Source organism: Danio rerio, chromosome 7, assembly GCF_052040795.2.
Source record: "Danio rerio strain M-AB ecotype USA chromosome 7, GRCz13ab, whole genome shotgun sequence".
In the NCBI taxonomy this organism is placed as follows: domain Eukaryota; kingdom Metazoa; phylum Chordata; class Actinopteri; order Cypriniformes; family Danionidae; genus Danio; species Danio rerio.
In genome coordinates this window covers 6,183,694-6,207,829 of record NC_141027.1, presented here as the reverse complement: position 1 = coordinate 6,207,829, position 24,136 = coordinate 6,183,694, and the positions used below count along the sequence as shown (strand labels likewise).

Sequence of the window (24,136 nt, the reverse complement as noted above, 5' to 3'; positions counted from 1 at the left end):
TAGTGTTATATAGTGTCTTGATCTTATCATGAGCTGAGGGTACAATTTTGTTCCTATAGGGAAACAAAATATATAATTGTACCTTTAAAGGTGCCAAATTGGTCCTTTACGGTACAATTTTGTATCCAAATGTGCTATAAAAGGTACAAAAATGTACCTTCCAAACCTAAATCTGGACATTTGTACCTTTATAGCCCATTTGGGTACAAAATTGTACCCTAAGGACCAATATGGGACCTTTAAAGGTACAATTTTATATTTTGTTCCCTCTAGGAACAAAATTGTACCCTCATTGTACCTTTTTTCTGAGAGTGTAGATAGATAGATAGATAGATAGATAGATAGATAGATAGATAGATAGATAGATAGATAGATAGATAGATAGATCTCCAAGTACCACCAAAATGAGCAGCATTGAAATACAGTAGCGTAGTAGGCCCAGTAAAGCAACTACAACGAAAAAAAAATGTGGCAGATTACCTCAGAAATATAGGCTATATATCACATATGGCGCATTATATAAATAATTTTTGATACATTTTAAAATATATATAGCTTGTACATGACATATTTCATTCCTCCGCTTACCACTAGAAGGAAGCCCACGTACCACAATTTGCGAACCACTGGTCTAGAGATACACTATAGGAAGGGGGTCAGCGCCAAGCCTGTGTATTTTTGGTTAAGTGGATAGTGTAGTTAGTTAAGACGTCTTGGGCGTTGAAGATTTTTTTTTTATATTATTGTTTATTATACTAGATTAGCGGGGATTTGATATCAGTAAGACTGTTTGGTTTTGATTGTTTCTTTGCTTTCTAATTTATGTTTTGTTTTGGTTGTAAATTGTTAATAGCTCACTCACTGCTTCACTTATCACCACTTGTAAAAAATCATACATTCTTGTATGTGGTCATTACTTTGAGTACCATTTTCTTGAGTATTTGTTTAAACCAAATCCTTGATCAAGTGTGCAACCCCACTTCCCTAGACTGCCCAGGGGTTGTAACATACATGCTAGTTTAACAGTCTTGTGAAAAACCTTAAGTAGCTTGAAATGGATTCGCATGAAGTTCTCTAAAAACATTACAGAAAGTTGAAATTCATCAGTTCATTAGCTGAAGCTTTCTTACACTCTTCTTGCATTAGATGATGGTTAACAAATGATAACACAGACGTGAAGCAAATCAATAATATATTTATTACACACTTATGTTCATTTCAACAAAAATAGAAACCTTTGATTAGTAATTACTCAAGTAAACAATAGAAAAAGAAACAGGTGTCCAAAAAAAAAAAAAAAAAAAAATCAGAAATATACAAAGATAAATAAAATAATTCACTACTGGATAAAAACAGACATAACATAACACTTGGGCTGACCCCGAATAGTTAAAGATTTAATGCATCGTTAGGAAGAGCCTGATTTGACTGCCAATCTCTGGCATATTCACAGAAGAAAATTATGAAACGAGGATCATGCCATCTAGATTACATAAGTGTTCCTCAATGTCTGATTTCATTGAACTTTTATCCTATTTCCTTAATATATAGCCTGTTGGCATAATGCTCTAAATAAAATAATGACCTGGAAATAAAGCTTTTAATAAGAATTTTTCATGCATGTGAATAAACCTGTGAGAGATTTGTTTTACTTTCTGTGATGTATGATCGACGGGAGTATTTAAAGGCAACAGGGTTTTAGATCATTTACAATATATAGACAATACATTTGATATATTAATTCTGAATTATTACAAGTGTGATTGTTGCATTTGTAAAATATGATGAAAGATGCGGTTAAGTCAAAAGCTCATGTCATATCTCACAACAACTCGCACTGAAAATGGGTGTTTTAACCAGCCGGATCTCACAAGAAATCGTAAGTATTTTACGTTTTGGCAGTTTAGTGGCTAATTCGTACGGGCTCAGTCATATGAAAATGTACGAATTTAAAAAGGAGGCGTGGCACCTAACTCCTCCCCTAAACCCAACCGTCATTGGGGGATGAGCAAATCGTACTAAATTGTACGAATTCAAACGAATTAGCCACTAAATCAAAAAGTTACGAATTGCCGTGAGATTGTGTTGGTTTTAACCAATAAGATTCTCAGAAGACTTTTCTTACTTTTACTTACACAGTACAATAGTTCTATTATCAATATTAATGTAATCGAAAAAAAAAAACAGCTTGAGAGGTAAGCTATGCAAATATGAACGCTTCAATCTGCTTATCTGTTGAATAAAGCACTTAATGCAGCAGTTTAACAAAAGCTATGTTGCATAGTTTTTATATTTTGGCTACATTTTAGTTTCATAACTTTCTGTCAACAATAATCTGGTGTTCATATATTAGATGAGGATCAAAGTGCGCGCATAGTTTTTGGTCACATTAAGTGAAGTCTATTTATTTCGAGAGGATGACATGCTTATGATGGAGCACAGCTGGTCATGCATTAGCCAATTCATGATTCACCAATCAGAGGATTCCTAATCCACTATAAATATCCTAACTTCCATATAACAGCCATTTTTGTTTTGAAGAATCTCCCCTTTTACCCATACTTCTTTCCTAGATGGGTGGCACTGCGGCCCAGTGGTTAGCACTGTTGCCTCACAGCAAGAACATCACTGGTTCTGGTAATTATCAAGCCAGCCGACATTTCTGTGCAGATCTTACACGTTCTCCCCGTGCTCACGTGGGTTTCCCCCGAGTTCCTCTCACCGTCCAAAAACATGCAACTTAAGTTTATTGACTAATCCAAATCGGCACCTTAGACATGCTAATAGTAAGTATTTTTCTCTTAAGAGCAATCACTATCTGTTCATTAGCTTCTACAGCAGGGAAGTTTCGAGATCTACTTAAGCTCAAACTCCCCTCTCGCCTTGCACACTGGAGGGAGCCCCGGGATCGAGCATCTTATGAGCTCAGGGCTCTCTCCTGAGACAGCATGCCAAACAAGCTTTATAAGCAATCATCAGTTAAGTGTGAACTCTTGAAAGAACAGATAACCTGTTAAGCTATAGGCAATGAACATTTTCACCCATATTTCATCGACTAAATTAGCACTGCTATTATTTCATTTCATTTTATTATTAGTCCCTTTATTAATCCGGGGTCGCCACAGCGGAATGAACCACCAACTTATCTAGCAAGATTTATCGCAGCGGATGCCCTTCCAGCCACAACCCAAATCTGGGAAACATCCACACACACATTCACACACATACTCATACACTATGGACAATTTAGCCTACCCAATTCACCTGTACTGCATATCTTTGGACTGTGGGGGAAACCGGAAACCCACGCGAAGGCAGGGAGAACATGCAAACTCCACACAGAAACGCTAACTGATCCGAGGTTCGAACCAGCGACCTTCTTGCTGTGAGGTGACAGCACTACCTACTGCGCCACTGTCTCACCCCACTGCTATTATTTACAAATAAAATACAATGTTAGGACTTACAGCTATATTCCTCTTTAATACACTTTTTGATATCTTACCTAACAATGATACTTAATACTTCATCTAGTAGCGCTGGATCAGAAAACTATTTAAGCCCTTCCAGCTGCAACCCAGTACTGAAAAACACCCGTACGCTCCTGCATTCACACACACACACATTTATTGATCGCTCAGTGTCATCTACCAAACTATTTTTGATTCATGTTTTAAATACACCTTGATACCTGCTCTTTGGGCCTTTTGCTCATTTGCTCTGCACTTTATGGCTTTATTCTGTCTAAAACGATTTATTTTTGTTTAATAAATTAATATTTTAATAAGTATGATATATAAAAATGTATTTTCTGTTCAAATAAAAATCCTTGTTTTCGTGTGCATCAATGCTACGTTACATGTGTGATTTTTTTTTTCCGTAGGCAGACATATGATTTGACTATAAGTCAAATACTGACTAGATTTGTACATTTAAATTCGACTGAATCAAATCCAGCCCTGCAAAATACACACAGCCTTTAAAAAGAGGAAAACACTATTAAAATATACTCAATGAAATGCAATACCTAAAGGTCCTGTGCAATTAAAATAATGTATTTTAGATGTTCTACTGTAATAGAAAACTAGGACACAATTCACAATTAGAAAATGTAAACCTGATATCAACGTACAAAGCTTGCACTTTGTCACTTTTGCCTTAACAGATCAACACATTTTTTGACGTCACCTCATACTTCAGTTTCTCATCAAATCTTCAGACCAATCAAATGCTCTAGTGTCTGACATGCCCCACCCCTCTCAAGACGCTTCACATTTGTTTTTAATTTGACACACTTGAGCTCAACCGCTCTCACTGGAAGAGCTGTGAGAATGCAGTGCTTTTTTTGGCTTTTTTTAGTTTAAGGGTGAGGAACTACTTTTTCAGTTGAGATTACACCTAACATTTAATAAAAATACACATTTTAAAACACTTTACAGAACATTATTAACAAATAAATGATACATAAGGTAATTAAAGTGTTGCAGGAATAACAATATTGAAGATCGATGTTCAAAATCTTTAGATGTTAAACATGTTATGAAGACTGAAGTTTAATCCTCTACTCTGACTTTGCTCTTCAGCAGATTGAACTGTAAAATAAACACAAAATACTTATGTTCAGTTTGGAGAAATCAGAGTTTGAGAGACGGATCAGACAGAAGTTTTACCTCTCGCTTTGTAGATTTTGTAGAGCAGCACGACTGTCGCTGACAGATACGGACAAACAGCCAGAAGAAAAACGACAATCTTACAGGCAGAAATCTGAGCAGGTGAATCTGATGCTGAAAATAGAAACACAAACACATCCCTGAACAATATAGCTCTATATTAAAGACACGTAGGAGATTAAAATAATACACTGACAACAAAGAGCCAATAATCAAGTGTCTTATACAATAAACAGATGAGGAAAATCCTGTGAGAGTGGCAGAACTGCAGTGAGTCTCACCTCTGACTGAGATCCAGCTGTGTGGCGACTCTCCTCTCCTTGTTTTACAGTAGTAGAAACCCTCATCAGACTTTGAGACAGTAGGGATGCTCATCTCTCCTGTCTGATTCTGGATCAGTGATCCGTCTTTATAGAAATCAGCTGTCTGGATGGAGGAGATTGTAGATCGATGTAAACAGTGTAGAGTTAGAGTTTCTCCCTCAATCACAGGATCAGCAGAACTCTCCAGAATCACAGGACCAGCTACACAACACAACACAGCACAGCACAACACAACACAACACAACACAACACAACACAACACAACACAACACACATCTGTTTAGTCTCAAAATATGAGTACACTATTCATATCAACAGTATCATGAATGTATAACCTTCTTCAGCCTCACATACAACAGTTATAAATTCATTTTAGTTGTAGTCAGATTTTTAACCAATGACAAAATAATAATCAGGTTAATACGTCAGCCTGTGATTGGCTGTACAGAAGACAATGGTATAGGAATGTTAATGTGTGTGTATGCTGTGATCTCAGTAACAGGACTCACCATGTACAGTGATGTTCAGAGGATGGCGTTTCTCTCCAGATTCAGACTCACACCAGTAAACTCCAGTGTCAGATGTGCTGAGAGACTGGATTCCACATGTAGATCCTGTTTGTGCTGAACAATCTTGTGTGTTTGTGTGTGTGAATCTTCTCACTGTCCATCCAGCAGAGTCACAGCCCAGAGAGAGAGAGTCAGAGGAGAAGTGTTGACTTCTGCTGGGCCTGAGCACCAGACGCACTGAAGCAGAAACACCTGAGACAGAGAGCAAACGCAGACAAATATACTGCTGCTGTCACTGACATAAACCTACTGGCACATTCGAGATCAACAACAGCTCTGACAGCTGCTGAAAGCTGATTTCCCTCACCAGTGACCCACAGTGGCTGTGCGCTGCTGTTCTGTGAGGAATAGACTGGTTCTCCTCTCTCTGCTCTGCACGTATAAACTCCTGTGTGCTGTAGAGCAGCAGGACTGAGAGTGTAAGAGCCTCCAGCTCCTCTGCTGCTGTCTGACAGATGATCAGCATCTCTGAACCAGCTGAACGTCCAGCCTGTAGAGGAGCCTGGAACCTCACATATCAGAGTCACCGAGTGTCCTTCAGTGAGCCACGGCTGTGGAGACACTCGCACTGCTGCCTGAGCTTCATCTGAACCAAACATGACGAGTTACAGAGCCATAGAGGAGCAGATACAGACTGATAATACTGAACACACACACACACACACACACACACACACTCACCTGAAGACACAGTCAGAGCAACAGCATCACTGCGCTGAGAGCTTTGAGTGTCCATCTGTCCTGTACAGCTGTATTTACCACGGTGAAAGACCTCAACACGGCTGATCTTCAACTCTTGTGCTGAGCACCGGCTCACAGTGTTTTTATGTTGGTTATACTGGTTATAGTTATAGTGGTTATATTGGTCTGTTTGCTCTATTTGCCATCTGTATGTCCCCTCAGTGTTTCCTCCCCACTTTATATCACATCTGAGAGTGACTGTTTCTCCTCTGAACACACGTTCATCAGGCCGCACCGTCACCACAGCTTTAGGACTCTCTGTACAAACAGTTTTGTGTTTAGTTTTGATTGAGAATTTTAGGCAACACAGGCTCATTGGGAAAATATGCCCAGGGCTACAGTTTTGAGAACCAATAAATATGTTTTGTGGGTACATATGGCTGTTGTTTATTGTATTTAGTCTTGATTCAGAGTTGTAGAAGTGCTGTAGACATACAGATATACTGAATCACACACTACATTCTCTCTCACCTGTAACATTGAGTGTCAGTTGATCACTGTATTGTGTGTAATAGACTGGTTTTCCTCTTCCAGCTCTGCACCAGTACTGGCCTCCATCAGACACTGAATCAATCTTCATGCTGTAGGAGTTTGTTCTTGTCTTCTTTATCTCAGAGTCGAGTGTGTTTTTGTACCAGTAGAAGTCCCATCCGGTAGATGAAGTGTTACATGTCAAAGTCACTGTGTTTCCAGTCAGTGCAACTCCTGCAGGATCTGATCTGAGTTCAGGCTTTGGTTTTAAGTCTGCAGAAAAGCAAGAACAGATTCAATTCTGACATATTAAAAAAGTATTGCTCTTCAGAGGATAAAAACACAGGTAGCTGGTGCTAAATCTGTTGGAAGACTATCCATGAAAGAAGTCAAATAAAGCTTTATGCTACTATTGGCTCTTTTGAAAAAAACAACAACATGTGAATGGCTTGAGATTGGATGTGTGATTATACATAGAGTACATGTAGTAGACTGAGTTCAGGAGGAAAATATATATATTAAGCTCACCCTTCACTGAGAGAGAAACAGCAGATGATTGTGTTGAGAATAATCTGATGAGTCCTCTACACCGGTACTGACCCTGATCAGACTCAGCAGCTCCTCTGATAGTGAGAGTGTCTCTGTTTACAGTGTAATGACCATCAGACTGTAACTTTACACTGTTTCTGTCTTTATACCACTCATATGTCCAGTCACTATGATCAGACTCAATCACACACTTCAGATTGACTGTCTCTCCAGTGAATACAGCACTGTCTGGTGTCACATTAATTGTAGGTGTGGGTAAAGCTGAGAAGGAAGACAGAAACAAAGTGACTCAAATTGCTCCCATACATACATTAAGGCCCTCTGCTGTGAGTAAAAGACTCTCTGTTATCATAAGGTTAATTTAATATTTACATCTATCACATTTAGCCATAAATACAATTTGTCCACAAAGCAACCATAGGCTCATCAACCCAATACCTTTTAGATTTTCACCTTTACTGTTTCCTGCTGGAATAACTTGCCTAAATCAATAAAAGTTGATGAATCTGTAGCCACAGTACCGATATGGCCAACCCAGGCTCAATCTGAAAACGTACCTCTACAGACATTTCTGGAGACCGCGAAATACGTCCTGGCAACAAGTTTTTGTTTTAACAAATCCACGAGAGGCCGTTGTGTACGCTTTTTGAGATCTCAAATTTCTCTTGCGAATGCCATTTGCGCCTGCTGTTCTTGTGTAAAGCCACTAGAGGCCACTATTGACTGACATTTTGACCGACTGAGTGAACGATCGACTGACCCACCCTCCCACTTCCCTAAACTGCACCAACATGTTTTAAAAGCCATCCAGAAAAAGAAAAGCCCTCGTCTGATTTTTTACCACGTTTTCAGATACATTCTCACCCTGTTATTTTCTTGTTTATTTTATTTTTTAGATTCTGTTTTTGTTTTATCTTCTTCCTGGATTCGTTCTTCACCAGACACAAACCCCATTGTCGTGGTCAACTCCTCTCTCTGCGTCACAAGTCCGCCGACGTACATGGCGAGCTAACGGACAAACTGGTTGCAGCCGGAATGCCGACCACACGGAGGTAAGCGGTCAGCTGGTAAGCGCGAAAAGGAATGGCGTCAAACCACCCCTTAGCGTTCATTTAAAAAAATTAAATGCAGCCATACATGCCTCTGGCTACATAATTTGCGGTCTCCAGAAACGTCTGTAGGGATACGTTTTCAGAATGAGTCTATGTTGCATATGGCCTATACGCAGATTGCACAAGATGCGTGGAGCACAGCAAGGTGCAAAATTGATTTTGTCTTTGCCATGATGACAGTACATAATATTCATTCATTCTTTTACTTTCAGCTTAGTCTCTCATTTATTAGGGTTCGCCACAGCAGCTTGAACTGCCAGTACATACTATTTTACAAGCTATTTCGCAAGAAACTAGTATTCAAATGCACTTGAAAGGCTTAACTAGGTGAACTAGGAAAGTTAGCTTAATTTATAATTAGGCTAGTCATTGGACAACAGTGGTTTGTTTTGTAGCCAATCGAAAAAAAAAAAGAGTCATTCTAAAGGGGGCTAATAATATTGACCACAGTCGTTTTTGACCAAGTACAAGAGAGCTGTGTAATGACATTAAATGTAAAGCAGATTTCTCTTATAGGAATTTATTTTTCCAGCTAGAAACTGGACTCTAATCACCAAATTATTTAATGGCTTCTTGCAAAATGATTTACAAACACAAATATGGAAACAGCCAGAACACATTAAATACAGTGACATATTGAGTAAGCAGTGTGACAGCACCTAATTTTGAACAAAAACACTCTGCTGGATGTGTGATTTTTGAGTTCAGGAAGACAATAATATTCAACTCACCCTTTACTGAGAGAGAAACAGCAGATGATTGTGTTAAGACCGATCTGATGAGTCCTTTACACCAGTACTGACCCTGATCAGACTCAGCAGCTCCTCTGATAGTGAGAGTGTCTCTGTTTACAGTGTAATGACCATCAGACTGTAACTTTACACTGTTTCTGTCTTCATACCACTCATATGTCCAGTCACTGTGATCAGACTCAATCACACACTTCAGATTGACAGTCTCTCCAGTGAATACAGCACTGTCTGGTGTCACAGTCACTGTAGGTGTGGGTAAAGCTGAGAAGAAGACAGAAACAAAGTGACTCAAATGGCTCCCATATATAAAGGCACATTTGGTCCTCTGCAGTGGGTAATGGACTCTCTGTTGTCATAAGGGTAATATGACATTTACATCTATCACATTTAGCCAAAAATACAGTTTGTCCACAAAATAACCATTGGCTTGTAAACCCACTACCTTTCAGACTTTCACTATTTCTGTTTCCTGCTGAAATGACTTGCCTAAATCAATAAAAGCTGATGAAACTATAACCACAGTATAGATATGGCATATACGCAGATTACACAAGATGCTTAGGGCACTGCAAGGTGCCAAATTTCATTTGACTTCGCATGAAATAATATTCATTCATTCCTTTTCCTTCAGCTTAGTCATTTATTTATCAGGGGTCGCCTCAGTGGGATGAACGACCAGTACATAATATTTGACTAGTTATTTTAAAAGATACAAAGTGCACTTTGAAAGCTTAACTAGGAGAACTAGGCAGGTTAGCTTCATTTATAAAAAGGCAAGTGGTTGGACAACAGTGGTTTGATCGAAAAAAGAAAAAAAAAACTTTATAAAGGGGACTAATAATATTGACCACAGTAGTTTTAGACCAAGTGCAAGAGAGCTGAGTAATGACATTAAATCTAAAGCAGATTTTCTCTTACAGGAATTTATTTTTCCAGCTAGTAACTGGACTCTAATCACCAAATTATTTAATTGCTTCTTACAAAATGATTTACAAACACAAATATGGAAACAACCAGAACACATTAAATACAGTGACATTTTTGAGTAAGCAGTGAGACAGCACTTAATTCTGAACAAAACCAGACTGCTGGATGTTTGATTTTTGAGTTCAGGAAGAAAATACTGTTCAACTCACCCTTTACTGAGAGAGAAACAGCAGATGATTGTGTTAAGAATGATCTGATGAGTCCTCTACACCAGTACTGATCCTGATCAGACTCAGCAGCTCCTCTGATAGTGAGAGTGTCTCTGTTTACAGTGTAATGATCATCAGACTGTAACTTTACACGGTTTCTGTCTGTATACCACTCATATGTCCAGTCACTGTGATCAGACTCAATCACACACTTCAGATTGACTGTCTCTCCAGTGAATACAGCACTGTCTGGTGCTACAGTCACTGTAGATCTGGGTAAAGCTGAGGAGAAACACAGAAACATTAAGTGACTCAAACAGCTCTTTATTAAAGTACAATACTATGTTTTGTAAAGTTTGTACATCTATACCGAACTTCAACAGGCTGTCTGAAGACCTAACTCATTCACTATTATCTGTAAGTCACAGTATTCTCTTTGACGTTTTTAATAAAACATCCCTCAAGGTTATTTTTGTTTAAGTTCTGAACTCTTCACAACTAAATATAAATCACTTCACACCTAATAATGCACAGTGACTATCAGATTCAACATGCACAGACAAACAGATATTACATGATTGTAGTGATGTAAATGTGAAGCCTCACCTGATGCGTTCAGTGTAACAGCATCACTGATGTTTGATCTCTCTGAGTCTGATCTCTCTCCTCTACAGCTGTATTGACCACTGACAGACACAGAATCAGCTCTGAAACTCAACTCTGCTGCTGATGTTGTTCTGTGTGGATTGTGAGTGTCTCCATCTTTGAACCAGATATATTTGACCCATTGAATGTTTCCTCCTGTCTGTATGTCACATGTGAGAGTGACTGTCTCTCCAATGAACACTCGCAGATCTGGACTCACCTTCACTACAGGCTTTGGTCTCTCTGCATGAATACACACACGAGGAAATATTGATGAAAACAACTCAAAATGTCATTGTAAGTAAAATATCTCGAGAATTTCTAAAAAACAACATTGGTTGCAAAAAGTGATACATTCACACCATCAAAAACAAACAAACAAACACAATTATATGTGGTGTAAGTGTGTTTATAGTGGAGATATTGCCACACATTTGCATCTCAGTATTGAGGCTACATTAAAGTATGCTATAATTACATACTGAGTGTAAATGAGAGTATTTATCACATGAATGCTGCCTTATTGGCACAATAAATGCTTTCCTACACCTAATCATAACCAGAAACACTTTCCTATTTATTTATCACCCAACATGAAGTTTAGCATTGTTGTATAATTCACACCAAACATGGCTTGGACAAATGGATTACGCTATTTGCGCAACATTAGATGCTTGAACATTTTTAGTTTACTCAATTCATGTGTGAAATTCACTTCCCAATAGTTGCGAATTCGAGTCATGTGCAGGGCTTCTTTATGCCTGGTGACTCTAGTTTCATTGCTAAATGGCTAACATGGATTTTATTGAGAGAGTCGCTTGGCTTTATGTGCTTTAAGCATAATTTAAGCATCAGATCCTTCAGCGGTGCACCCAGCTTTGCGAGTTTATCAGCTCCACTAGAAGCCGCTCCTGGATGATGAGCACTTTCAGCGGTACTTCCAGTGGGGCCGAGCCCAGTTTGAACAGCTGTTTCTCCTCAGGAGATCAACAACAGGTGCTACATCATAATCACTCCCCCTACTAGAGGATGCTCCTGATTGGTTAACGCAGCGCAAATGTCCGCCAAAGTTTAGATTTTCAACGCAAGCAATTCCCACAAACACACGTTAAGTGAAGTTTTACAAACTAATTTCGAGAGGAGCACGTGATATGATTGACTGCAGCTGGCCACCTATCTACACTCGGTTGTTGCTAGAGCGGATACGTTTGCGGCCGGAAGTTAACGAGAATTATTTCTATTATTTATAAAATTTCTCATTTGTTGTATTTTATTAACGTCTACCCCCACCCCAACCCTAAACCCAACCGTCACAGTAATGAAAAATCAGTTGTTGTACCGAGTATTAGTTATGTTATCTATTAAATTACCCAATAAAATGTATTTTTTAACGCATACCCCACCCCCACCCCAACCCTAAACCCAACCCTCACAGTACTGTAAAAATATTAATTATTGTTATACAGTGTCATAAAAAATGCTGCTTAATGTGCATATTGACTTCTGGCCGGCCGCATATCCGATCTAGACTTTACCATCTACACTCATTAGTTAGCCAATCAGATCTATCCTAACTCACTATAAGTAGCCTAGCTAGATTTACTCCCTTATCTTCGTTTTCCGAAGAAACCAACCCCCATCCACCCTTTGCTCCTCCTTTTCAAAAGGGGAGCTCTCGAAAACCACCTGATCTCGTACTCCCCTCTCATGCTCTATGGACCTGGCGGGAGCCCTGGGCTCAACTATCTCCGAGCTCAGGGTTCTCTCCCGAGACAGCATGCCAAACCTGCTAACACTTGTCAAGCAATATCCAAGTGTGAACACTTGAAATGTGTCAAATACCTGAAACTCTAAATTTATGCCATGCCGTTTGCTCGACTCGCATCACTCGCGCATCCTCATTTGCACAAATAATGCCACAGGATATCTAATTGTGTCTTTGCATTGACATAACATCAATCACACTTGACGCTTCATCAAAACAGCTGAAAGGAGCATACACTAACCTAAATAATATTCAGTCACAAGAGGATGCCAAAACTTCAAAAACAGCAGCATAACAGACAAGAATATAAAAATTCTCGTTGATGTATGTATAGAAACGTGAATGTATTCACCAATGGTTAAGACGATTCATAGTACACAGAAGAGCCTTTGTTATTAGCTCCAGCGGCTGATATCTTGGAATAACATACATACCTTGGAATATTGTGAAAGACCAATCGGAACAGAGTATTCTAGAGAAACGTGTAATGCCATTGAATAAAAAAGCAAAATTCTCTAATTGACATTTATTTTACCAGCAAATATTAGAAGTCTAATCACCAAACTATTATACAGGCTGTGTGACAACTATGCTAAATTTTGTTTATTATTACTAAAAGGTATTAAAACAATATTAAAACATCCAGAGCACAATAAAATACTGTGGTGCATTCACTAAGCAGTAAGACATCACTTAATTCTGAACAAAACTACATTCTGTCTGCTGGATGTGTGATATTTGAGTGTGGGAAAAATAATAATATTCAACTCACCCATCACTGAGAGAGAAACAGCAGAGCTTGATTGTGATGAGTTTGGTCTTCCAGATCTCTGTCCTTTACACTGGTACTGACCCTGATCAGACTCAGCAGCTCCTCTGATAGTGAGAGTGTCTCTGTTTACAGTGTGATGATCATCAGACGACTGTAACTTTACACTGTTTCTGTCTTTATACCACTCATATGTCCAGTCACTGTAAGACTCAATCACACACGTCAGATTGACTGTCTCTCCAGTGAATACAGCACTGGCTGGTGTCACAGTCACTGTAGATCTGGGTAAGGCTGAGGAGGAAGACAGAAACAAAGTAAATAATACAAACAAACAAATAAATAAATAAATAAATAATAAAAAATATCTGTATGCCCCTAAAAACTAAAATGATGTGCATTGCAGTTGATAATTAAGGTGCAGATCAGCATCTGTGAAAGATTCCTTTAGGAAGGCTCTTGTAGGCTGAGTCAAACATGATAACTGAGACATTTTTTAAATAAGTGACCAATGTTTTTGTCCTTTAGTACCCGAGTTTGCTGGGAATATAAATGTGGATGTAAAAACAGTTATAATTGGTCATCTTTATAATAAGTGTGGAATAGTTATGCTGACTCATTTGGTACTAGTTAAACCGTAGCATCTGCACTGCACAAAAATCTAAAATAAATAATTTAGAGCATTCACACTTAGCCGATGATTAATTATAAAGCATGTTTGGCATGCTGTCCTGGGAGAGAGCCCTGAGTTTAGATGATCATCGAGCCCGGGGCTCCTTGTGTTTGCAGGGAGTGAAGTTTGAGCTTAGATCCTGAGAATTCCCTGGCTTATTTATGGCTAATGACAAATTAGGGATTGCTTTGAAGAGATACACTGCTGACTAAGAGCTCATCTATGGTGCCAATTTGGTTTAGTCAATTCACTTATGTCGCATTTCTTTGTACAGTGGGAGGAAACCAAGGAACCCGGAGGAAACCCAAGCGAGCACAGGGAGAACATGTAAACTCGGCACATAAATTTCGTACTATATGTTAGTACTATACTAACCACTAGGAAAAGAGGAAGGAATTGGGGTGGAAGAGGGTATTCTTCAAGACGAAGATAATCAAGGCAAGAAATCCTGTGATCCTCTCAAAATTAGTTGATAAACTTTGCTTTATGTTAAAGAACAATTATTGTTAATGTTAATTAACCATTTCATGATTAACAATTGATTTCAGGTTATTTATGATTATGAATCGCATTGTAGGACCTTGATCTCTGCTCTGTCAACTTACAATGTTGGAAAATTTAAGTTTTGGGTTTACAAAACCAAACAAATCCAATCAGATTGGTTATGATCAGATTAAAGTGTCCACTTCCAGCGGAGCATCTGAATGGGTTCACATGGGATGCCCTAAACCAGGGGTGACCAACCCTGATCCTGGAGATCTACCTTCCAGCAGATTTCAGTTGCAATACATATCAAACACAGCTGCCTTTAATTCTCAAGTGACACGTCACTTTTTATTTAATTGGTTCAGGTGTGTTTGATCAGGGCTGGAGCTGAACTCTACAGGAAAGTAACACCCAAGGTTGAGCACCCCTGCCCTGAACCCTTGAGCACTTGGGAACTAAACTGTTGTGACGTCACAGTAGCGTTGAATTTTGGGACATATAGCTGCTGTAGTGGACATATGAAGCCAACTTCCTACCTCTGTCAAAATGGTATGCCCATGTAAGCTTCCCTTGTTCACTTAAATAAGTGGAACAAACTTCAAAATGGCATGGGGATTCCCCAGAGGGAACAAAGAAAGAAAAGTTTGCAAGTGCATTAGAGCTGAAGATCTTTGGCCACTCATACACTGCATATTACGGTAGAGCCAAGTGACAGGGAAGATATTGCTACATTGAAACGCTGTCAAGGAAAATGAAGTGGATGTTCCTGGCTGGTAGAAAATAAACAAATAATCGCACCCAAAAATTAGCCTGATCAGATCTATAATAATGATGAGATAATCATTTTTAACTCACCTTTCACGGTGAGATTAACAAAGCTTGAATTTGATGAGACTGATCTTCCATAAATGAGTCCTCTACACCAGTACTGACCCTGATAATACTCAGTAGCCCATCTGATAGTGAGAGTGTCTCCGTGTTCACCGGGTAACATCACTTCGTAACCATATCCCCTGATTGTATACCACTCATATGTCCAGTCACGGTGATTAGACTCAATCACACACTTCAGATTGACTGTCTCTCCAGTGAATACAGCATCGGCTGGTGTCACAGTCATTGTAGCTCTGAGAGGGTCTGTGAATAAAAACAAACGTCATTATTGTCTTACACGTTGTAAACAGAACCAATTAATAAATAAGTTAAATGGTGTATGCTGCACACTGGTGGAGGTGTGGAGAGACCAAGCACATGATTGTAAAGTGCTTTGGGTGTATGGTCATCCATGATGAAAGCACTTTATAAATACACATTACTTATATATATATATATATATATATATATATATATATATATATATATATATATATATATATATATATATATATATATATATATATATATATTAGTTGATTATTGCTATTTATTATTTAACTGCTATTAAAATGTATTATTAAGTAGCCTAATCCTCTCTTCTTACAACTTATTAAGTTAAAATAAATAGTCATGCGCGTAGCCAAAGGGGGTCAGGTGGTTGAAAGAACAAAAGATGGATTATTATTATAATGTTTGAATTTATCTTATTATTCAAATTGCCAAATTGTCACTGAGGAAGGTTGAATGCGCTGGCCAGTTTGTTATTTGCCTAAAGGCTTCAGTTTTTAATTTAAATCAAGTTGAAACAGATTTAACAGATGATAAAAAAATGTATTTTAAAAATAAGTAGATTTTCATATTTGAAGTGTTTAGATGCAAAAACCTTTAAATGCTATTTAATATTTTCTTCTAAAAATTGCATTTTTCTCCAACTCCCGTGTGTGGACTCAGTGATTTAACTTTTATAGTGACAAATACATTAATTTTTATTGTCTTTAATGTGAAATAACTGAACATAAATATATAAGAGGCTGAGAAAAATGCTCATTTTACATGGCATTTAGAGTTTTTGGCATCTGAACTCTTCATTTCTTTATTCTAAGAATTTAAATTTCTAATTTCTAATTCAAAGTATTTTTATTATTTATAAAACTGTAATAAAACTTAGTTTAAATGTGTAAATAAAGCAATTTGACAAAATGGTAGGACATATTTTTGGTACATCAAAAAGTGTAGTTATAATAACCATCCAACAAGATTATCCAGCAAAAAATAGTTCTTAATATGTCACTAAAAATGTAATATTTATACCTCAATTAAACAGAATGAACAATTAATCAGGTGAATAACTGCAAAAAAGTTCAGTTTTTTTCAGAAATCAAATCCCTCCTTTCAATAAGCTGGCTACAGGCCTGAAAGTGTCATTTTAAAATAATGTTTATTAACTGATAAAGAGAGAGTTTCATGAAGACTTTTGTTTATTTTTCGTACAAATTAAACATGTCTCATAGTATTATTAAAAGATGGAGCACAGGCTGTAGTTTTTCTGACAAATTGTTTTAATTAAATTAAATAATTAAACTGAATAAAATTATTGGTGGGGACATTTCAGTAGTTGGTGAATATTGGAGGGGACACGTCCCCACCGTCCACCCTAAATCTACACCCCTGTAATGAACCTTATAAAGTTGAAAAAAGTCACATCAACCTTTCTCCAGGAGTTTATCGGAGGCTTAAAAAACACTATGCATAAAGCTCATTCTGAACAAAACCACTGGAATGTGTGATTACAGACTGTATATGAAGACAATATTATTGAACTCACCTTTCACTGTGAGATTAACAGAGCTTGAATTTGATGAGACCGATCTTCCATATACGAGTCCTCTACACCAGTACTGACTCTGATCAGACCAGTCAGCTCCTCTGATAGTGAGAGTGTCTCCGGTTACATTGTGATGATATGAGGTGTTTAACATTACTCTGCTGTTTGGATTGTCTTTATACCACTCATATGTCCAGTTACTGTGATCAGACTCAATCACACACCTCAGCTTGACTGTCTCTCCAAGGAACACAGCACTGTCTGGTGTCACAGTCACTGTTGGTGTAGGTAGAGCTGTGGAAAAACCCAACCATCAAAGTAAGCATGAATTACAAGACATTATAACAGATGTATGTGGTTACAATGGCTGTTTCTCAATATGCGATCTTAAGTGATCTTGTGTCCCCTTGTGTTCTCATTCTCATGTTTTCCCCCATTTATTTATGCTTTTGAATAGCATAAAAAACCTTGATTGTTCTTTCAACAACTTTAAAAATAACTTTAAAACTGACATTGAAAAGTTGACTTATTAACATTTTTAATAGTTTAAAGTGTTATATCTGGGTTGGTGTTGTATATTACGCTACAAAAAGCCTTGTAATATTTTAATAATAATATTTTACAGACTTATTTCTCACTTTATTATTTTGTATACATTATATTCATTTAAATTATTCAAATGTCAATTAAAGTCTCTTTGTTAAACTGTTGAGTTGTATTTTTTTTACACCAAAAGATGACAGAGCAGAGATCAACATCCCATAATGCAATTCACAACCAGAAATAAACACAAAAACACTTGTGAATCACAAAATATGGTTTCGTTCATTAACAGATTTTTTTTTTTTTTACAGTGCAGCACCTCTGCAAAAAGATCCATGCGTGTATTCTCACTTATGCCTCCTCTCTCCTCAATCTTCGCGATGCAATTAGAGGACTGAGATGTCCATCAAGATGGCTGAGCTCAATAGGGTATATGCGGAAGTATGTGGAAGGATTTTTAGTTGTTCAGTAACCTGCAGTAATCAAGCGCTTCCGGTGTACTGTATGCCGTTACAAAATTTTGTTTTGCGTTTAAGGTCTGTTTTCTTTAGAAATGAATAATGTTTACTGCCTGATAGATATACGATATAAAATAGGTCTCACACTAGACAGGAAGCACTGCATTAAATTACATTTTCCCCCATCATGCGTTTAAAATATAGTTTATTTGTATTTATAATGGAGTTTCTGCGCTTCTCTGCTGGGCACATACGTGTAAACGGCTTTTAATCTTGTTTTACATTTAAACAACTAAATGAATGCTAAAGTCGATTTAACTCGTTGTATTTTAATTACATTACAACATCGATGCTGTAAAACAGGGGTCTCAAACTCAATTTACCTGGGGGCCGCAGGAGGCAAAGTCTGGGTGAGGCTGGGCCGCATAAGGGATTTCACAAAAAAAAAAGTCCTCAAATGTCATTATTAACAGTTTTAATTATTTCTTCTGAACATGAAGTGTCCTGAACATTAATAGAACATTGAGTGAAGATTATGAACAGTTCTTCTGAACATGGCATCTTTTGCCTACTTCTTGCTGCCAGAGACTTGACAGCGCTTCTTCTCACAAATCTGAACCACATTTGGCTTTAGAGCGGAAGCAGTTGAGACCCTCAGTATGGCTTGAAGATGATCATCATTAAGTCTAGACCTGCACTTTGACTTATTGAAGTTCAAGGTGGAGAATAACTTCTCACACAAATATGTGCTTCCAAAAAGGCCAAGTCCTAGGGAAAAAAGTGGGGGAACTCACTCAAAACTTCCATTCCCTCACCTAAAAAAAAGGCGTATATATGTATAAATAAAACACCCCCACCCCACTCCAGTCACATCAGTCTGTACCAGTCTGTATTTACCTATAATATATATAAGACAGGGATCGAAATTAACTTTTTTACATGGTAGCACCGGTGCTCCAAACTTCAAATATTTAGGAGCACCAAAATAAATTTAGGAGCACCAGAAAAAATTTAGGAGCACCCACCAAAAATGATTGAGCACCGCTACAAATTGCTTTTTAAGGGATTTATTGTATTTTAAAACAACATCAATAGGACTGACAAAAACCAAAAACAACTATCTACCTAATGCTGCGAAGACATTGATATTTGTGTGCAATAATTCCAAAATGAATGTCTAATAATTAGGCCATAGAATATTAGTGATGATGAAAATGACAATAATAGTAAAAATGAATTACATTTCTCATTATGATACTGCCTTGAATGTGCATGAATGTAGGTTATCTGCTATAAAAAGTCTGTTACTTTATGAAAAATAATTGTATAGTTTACATCAAACAAAAATGAAGCATTGCAGTAAGAAATATTTATTTTGTACTGCTGTTTTTATATGCATGTCAATTTAATAAATAATATTTCTGCTACAAAACAAACAAAAGATTATAATAAATCATTCAATTCAATGATGAAAGCTGCAAAGCAGTTATCAGTAAATAAATAAAAAATAAAAATAATATACACCTCAAAAAAGAATAGACAAAAGAAAGAAAGTAAAGTCTCACTTCTATCACTCTTTAAAAGATTTGGTTTCAGTTTGTGTCAATTTAAAGGTTCAGTCTGAGATGATCTTCATTTTTTTGAGTCAGCCGACCCAATTTATGAGCAGGCAGCGCAAGATTCTTGCGGTGGGTGACCACCGGCGCAATACCGCTGTTTGTTATGAGCTGCAGTTTCAGTGTAAACTTAGTAAAGGCGAGCTTCTTTGGCGATGACACGTACAGTATTAGATTTGACTTTTAGCGGACATTTGCGCTGAACACGCAGTGAATGCAACGCATGGAGATTCGGGCGCTTTCTCCATGAAGCGCGTACTCGATTGATCTCAGCTGGCGGATCATTATTCACCACGTGACGTGTCATGATCGCTCTCATCTGCGCCTCAATTTTAGGTGGGGTTTGCAAACCTGTGTGCTTTAAGTTTTTACTCTTCTGCCGTTTGCATTTCCCGTGGTCATAAAAGCTCCTTCCCTGTCATCTGACAGCGGAATACCTTGAGTGATTGACAGTTAATATGAATCAATATAGCGGCAGGGAAGAGCGATTCAGCACGTTTTTAGAAAAAATCAAAACAGATCGCACTACAACCATTATCAGTAGTCGCACTAATAGATTAATTTTCGGCCGCATATGCGATCAAAATGGTCGCAATTTCGAGCCCTGTAAGATGCAGGCTGTAGCTAAGTGGCAGGCAGGGGCGGGAACAGCTTACCTTGGTTCTTCCCGCCCGTCACAGCGTCTAACAAAGGGGCGGGGTGCGTGGTGACATCACCGGCATCCCCGCTCCTTTGTTTACACGGCGGCCGGGGAATGCCAGTGACCGCTATGTACGGATAGAATCAGCGGTGAGCGCTCTTTCTCCCCGCTCCGCTGATTCTGTCAGCGTACAGCGGTCGGCGCGGGCCACAAAATATTGCACTGAGGGCCGCAAATGGCCCGCGGGCCGCGAGTTTGAGACCCCTGCTGTAAAAGGAACCTTTTAAAATTGAAAATAGTCAGATTAATTGTGTTTACCAGTATGGGAAGAAACATTTTTGACGGTCCATGTGCAGAGCGCAGAGCGCAAAACGCAGGGAGCAAACGCTTTCAGGGCGTGTCAGGACGCGTTTTTGCTAATTTAAGGATGGGAAATCTGCCTTGCGCCAAGGCGCATGGTCTAAAAGGGTTGAGTTTATTTTCTTAATGAGTCATAGGTGTGTTTTGAGAATAAACCAATTAGAGTCTCATCTCCCATTCCCTTTAAGACCCAGCTGCGTCGCGCCAAGCGCGCATTCACTATTTACAGGACACAAATTAAGTCTGTGGAAAAAATGAGCATTTCACAAGCAAACAGTTAACAGTTTTTTTAACAGAAAACTGTTAAACAGAGCATCTACTGCGTGTCACGTTAGCGTGATCAAAACAGGAACAAAAAAAGGTGTGGACCCAAGTTCAGATTTAATATTAAATAGTGCGGTAACAGTGAACAAAATCCAAAGTGCAAAGTAACAAAATAACATACAAACAACAAAACAAGAAACTAAAACAGATTAAACACGAACTAGACTTAAGCAAGATACAAGAGCAAGATCAATAACAAGATACAAGAGCTGACAACATAAACAAACAACGCAGTAACAAACAGAGGTGGAATGGTTGAATATATAGTCCAGGTAATCAACGGAGATAGGAGACAGCTGTGGTTGAAATCAGTGTAGATGACAGACCGGGTGTGTGCACGAAAGAATGTATGGAAATGTAGTCTTTTTGGGCGCTGTAGTTTCACTCAATGTCCATTGAACTACAGCACCCTCAGGTGGTCACTGACAGATGTGACACTGCGTGAGAATGAGAGATAAATGATCTACTTTCACTTTCGCTCTTGGATAGGGAAACCTTTACACAGACATCAATTAGCCTATACATAATTAATTTTGTTTGTTAAGCGCAAAGATTTGTTTCAAAACTATTTCTAAATTCAGTTCTAATTTCTAGCAAACGAATAAATAAACAATAATGACCAAGTGTGGTCAAAATACTGAGTTATTTCCAAATACACCCGCCATGCCACATATGGTCTTAAACCTGACAGGTGGGCAAATCTAAGCTTGTTTTTAATAAAACAAATATAAATATGGATATAATAAATAATACTGCTAATAATAATAACATTATACAAAAGCAAATTGTTATGAATGAACTGAAAAAGCATCCCGAGATGAAGAAGACATAAAAGCAGTGATTTTTCATATTTATGTAGGCTAGAAAATAATATGTTTTGTAATATTTTAATCCTTTATATTTATGTCCTATATATATTCTTATTATATCCTATATATATATATCCTTAATATTAAAATTTTTTCATATGTAAAGATATTTGCCTATTGCTCTCTTGTGCGTATTAAGCAGTGCGTAAGCGAGGCGCAACTCTGCGCCGGAGTTTAGACCGGGTTAGTTTTGGTCTAATGAAAGATCTATTATAGTTTCTCAAAATAGCGACGAGCTAGCGGTCCGCTTCAGAACGCCTTCCTGTTTAGATCAGAACGCCTTTGGGCGCACAAATGAGCGCTAATGCACTTGCTATTTAAACAGCGTAGCGCAACGCCTCAAAACGACTCTTGCGCCAAGCTGAAACTACCAAAAGACTATTGCGCCGCGTCTTGCGCCCCACTGCGTCGGGTGTATGATAGGGCCCTAGGTGTGCATATACCCTATTGGTTTCTGGTTCATATAGGACGGTGGACAGAGGAGCAAGGAAGGATATTGAGAAGCACCCTATGTAAGGTTCCCTTGTTCACTTGAGCAATGCACTTTAAAACATCGTCCGGTACTCCTGAGTGGAAGTGCCTTTAGAAAAGTTTGTGAGTACATGAGTCAATATGCCTCTTTGCCTACACAGGCTGCATTCCAGTCCAATTTGTTATGCCCTTCACTCGCTAACTTTCTTCCATCTTGTTCCCTCAGATGTACATCATTGAATAAGCTACAAAAGTGTCCACTACTTGCTGAGCATCTGAACGGGTTCACATGGAAACCCTAAATCCTTGAGCACTTGCGAACTACACTGTTGTGATGACATGATCGCATTGTATTCTGGGCCATATAGACATACCTGCTAGAATAACGGAGGCCAGCTAGTAAGTGCTGTGCAGGTAAATCTCACTCCTCTGACCTTTAAGGTGCTCTAGCGACAGTCACCAGATGCCATGGTCTTTGGCCTCCTTGTTAGAGCAATAGACTCCCATGCGGAAAGTCGCCGGTTCGATACCAGCTCAGAGTGGGTTCAATGGGGTAGGACCAGTGGGGTTACATTGGTACCGTGACCTGGATGGGAGTGAGGTTTAGGGGGGTGAGCGTAATGGAGGCTAGCTAGTGTGTGCTGTGCAGGCAATCCTTACTGCTCTGACCTCTAAAGGTGTTCTAGCGACAGTTATTATGCTGCGTTCACACGAGACGCGGAACGTGCGTCAAGCGCGAGTGATTTACATGTTAAGTCAATGCAAATGCGCGAATAGACATCCTGCGGCGTGATACGCGCGAATGACACCCATTGTGTGAATGGTGCGATATGCGCGAATGGCACAGCGCGAATTGAGCAATTTGCGAATTTGACGCGCTTAACACGCATTTCGCGTGTTAACCAAACAAGAGCTTGCTCTTGTGGGGGTGAGATTGTGACGTATCGCCTGTTGTGGGTGTCCCAGGGGAAGTCCTCCAGGCGACACCGACAAGAAGTTCATCAAACTGGGCTGGGCTCAGTCAGAAGCACCGCTGAAAGCCTCCATCAGCCAGGTTCAGTTTCTGGAGGAGTTTATGAGCTCACAGAGCTGGATGCACCTCTGAAAGGATGTAGTGGACTCAGACACGGCCCTAAACGTATCATCGCTGTTTTACAGCCTTCATAGAGCACATAAACACTGTTATTTTCTTCATAAAATCCATGTTAGCCATTTAGCAATGAAGCTAGAGTCACGGGGCAGACAGAAGCCCTGCCCATCACGCGACTCCGCGTCTGTTCTGAAGTGAATTTGACACGTGAATGAAGCGGATTTGAAGCTTGAATGAAGCGAGTAAACTCAAATGCTCACGTGGCTATTTATGCACAAATAGCGCAATTTATCCACGTGTTCCGGGTCTGGTGTGAACGCAGCATTAGAGGCCATGGTCTTTAGCCTCCTTGTTAGAGCAATAGACTCCCATGCGGAAGGTCGCCGGTTCGATCCCAGCTTAA

General features: G+C 38.7%; 1 protein-coding gene across 1 annotated transcript; it reads right to left on the bottom strand.

Moving 5' to 3' along the window:
* Positions 1-1,176: 1,176 nt before the first annotated feature.
* On the bottom strand, positions 1,177-18,242 carry LOC570739 (basement membrane-specific heparan sulfate proteoglycan core protein-like). The gene is made up of 15 exons (XM_087260113.1): positions 18,215-18,242; positions 17,363-17,656; positions 15,517-15,798; positions 13,506-13,796; positions 10,930-11,211; positions 10,324-10,605; positions 9,167-9,448; positions 7,303-7,584; positions 6,775-7,047; positions 6,244-6,561; positions 5,870-6,148; positions 5,503-5,754; positions 4,952-5,194; positions 4,671-4,784; positions 1,177-4,592 (listed from the first exon to the last, which is right to left on the bottom strand). Exons 1-15 carry the CDS (start codon positions 18,240-18,242, stop codon positions 4,522-4,524), a joined length of 3,573 nt encoding a protein of 1,190 aa, XP_087116239.1. The 3' UTR covers positions 1,177-4,521.
* Positions 18,243-24,136: the final 5,894 nt, after the last annotated feature.

Bases quoted from the DNA above. Each gene is read 5' to 3' on its own strand.
- LOC570739 (XM_087260113.1), bottom strand. From the start codon at position 18,242: ATGGATCTTTTTGCAGAGGTGCTGCACT. The intron at 15,799-17,362 runs GTGAGTTCAATA...TTTTATTCACAG, and splicing joins TGTTAATCTCACAGTGAAAG to ACCCTCTCAGAGCTACAATG. The intron at 6,149-6,243 runs GTGAGTGTGTGT...TGTTTGGTTCAG, and splicing joins TGCTCTGACTGTGTCTTCAG to ATGAAGCTCAGGCAGCAGTG.